We start from the raw sequence: 1,475 nt of genomic DNA, 5'->3' as shown, positions 1-1,475 counted from the left end.
TTGGGATGTTCCTGTTCCCTCCTCATGTGTTAGAGGTGTGTGCACCTCATCCCTTCCACAGGGAGGGACAGTCCAGGAGCTGCTGCTGTTAATCCTCTCAAAGTTTGGGAATATTCACTCCCAAAGCTGGTGCTGAATTCCTGGTGGCCACTCTGGGAGCTGTGGCTGCTGACCTTGGCCTTGGCCTTGGCCTTGGCCTTGGCTCCCATCCCACATGTCATCTGGAGGCTTCTCCTCTTGAGGCTTCTCCCATTGAAGCTTCTCCTGAAGCTCCTCCCGTTGAGGCTCCCCAAGGTTTTGACTCCTCCTTGCCCTTCCCTACAAACACCAACTGGAGGATGAGGAGGCCGAAGACCAAACCTTTGGTCATTTTGGGCTGGACTTGGGAACTGACAGGTGTCCCTTTCCCTTCCAGACCTTTCTTCCAACAGCAGCTCCCAAGATGAAGGTCGGAGGCTTCGGCTGGTGAGGAGGACGTGGCAGCTCCAAGGGGCAGCTTGGATTTCAGGTAACCCCGGAATGTTCCTCCTCTGCTCATAGTGGTGCTGTCTCCAGGGTCCTCTGAGGGGCAGGTGGGAATTGGGGTCTGTCTCCTTGGTGGAGTTGGGAGTTGGGAATTGGTGGAGTTGGGAAATGGAGGAGGAAACCCATGAGATTTTCCCAGCAGAGTGAGGAGACAATAGGGAGATCCCTGTTCCCTAAAAACTGTCCCTCCGCAGATCCGGATCGGGAGGCGTCCGTGCCCGGAGCCACGGGGCATCGATGGACAAGCCAAGCGACTTCTGACTCCGCATCGGTTCCTGGGGCAAAATTCCATGGCAATGTATCCTACCAGGTAACTGGGAGCCTTGGGGAGGGGAGCAGAGAGGTCCTGCATTGTATTTGCTGTCTGGGAGGCTGAGGTTTTCCACAGGTAGGGTGATAAAACTGTCATGAAACACAACTGCCGTTCAGTAAATGCTGTGAAGTGGAACTATGTAAATGCCACTGAGATTTCTAAATAAAGCCATGTATTTAACATACAGTTATCACCAGAGTGAAAGTTGGTCAGCAAGCGTGGGTGGCATTCACACTGCAAACTGATGGAGCCTCAGTTCTAGCAAAGCACAGGCAGAAGTGAACCTCAGACTTGAATCTCCACGAAGAATGCCTTGTTACTCTAATGCAGAGCTTGTGACAGTAATAAGAGTTTTCTGCTACACAAGGAGAACATTCTACAATGAACAAGTACCAGGTCTTTCAGAAATAAGAGTTACTCGGGGGAGGAGAGCAGAGAGTTCCTCCAGTCCCTGGAGCTCCTGTGCCCAGAGCTGGATCTGAGTGTCCTCCTGTCCTCTCCTCATCCCTCGGGGCAGCGAAGAATTCCTCCAGTCCCTGGAGCTTCTGTGCCCAGAGCTGGGGCTGAGTGTCCTCTTGTCCTCTCCTCATCCCTCGGGGAGGAGAGCAGAGAGTTCCTCCCGTCCCTGGACCTCCCG

The 1,475-nt window shown here is 53.6% G+C and overlaps 1 protein-coding gene across 1 annotated transcript in view; it reads left to right on the top strand.

The window, feature by feature from the left end:
- Nucleotides 1-719: 719 nt before the first annotated feature.
- LOC103799463 (bromodomain-containing protein 4-like) overlaps nt 720-1,475 on the top strand; it is a gene marked incomplete at both ends in the record, with an annotated part of 3,203 nt that continues 2,447 nt past the window's right edge. Inside the window, one exon of the mRNA XM_009071785.1 lies at nt 720-835. Coding sequence (XP_009070033.1) covers nt 720-835 — 116 coding nt within the window. The remainder of the gene's footprint in view (nt 836-1,475) is intronic.

The sequence above is a fragment of the Acanthisitta chloris genome, unplaced genomic scaffold (assembly GCF_000695815.1).
Source record: "Acanthisitta chloris isolate BGI_N310 unplaced genomic scaffold, ASM69581v1 scaffold14453, whole genome shotgun sequence".
Classification (NCBI taxonomy): domain Eukaryota; kingdom Metazoa; phylum Chordata; class Aves; order Passeriformes; family Acanthisittidae; genus Acanthisitta; species Acanthisitta chloris.
Note: the sequence above shows the minus strand (reverse complement) of the source record. Positions and strands in the feature narration are given on the sequence as shown.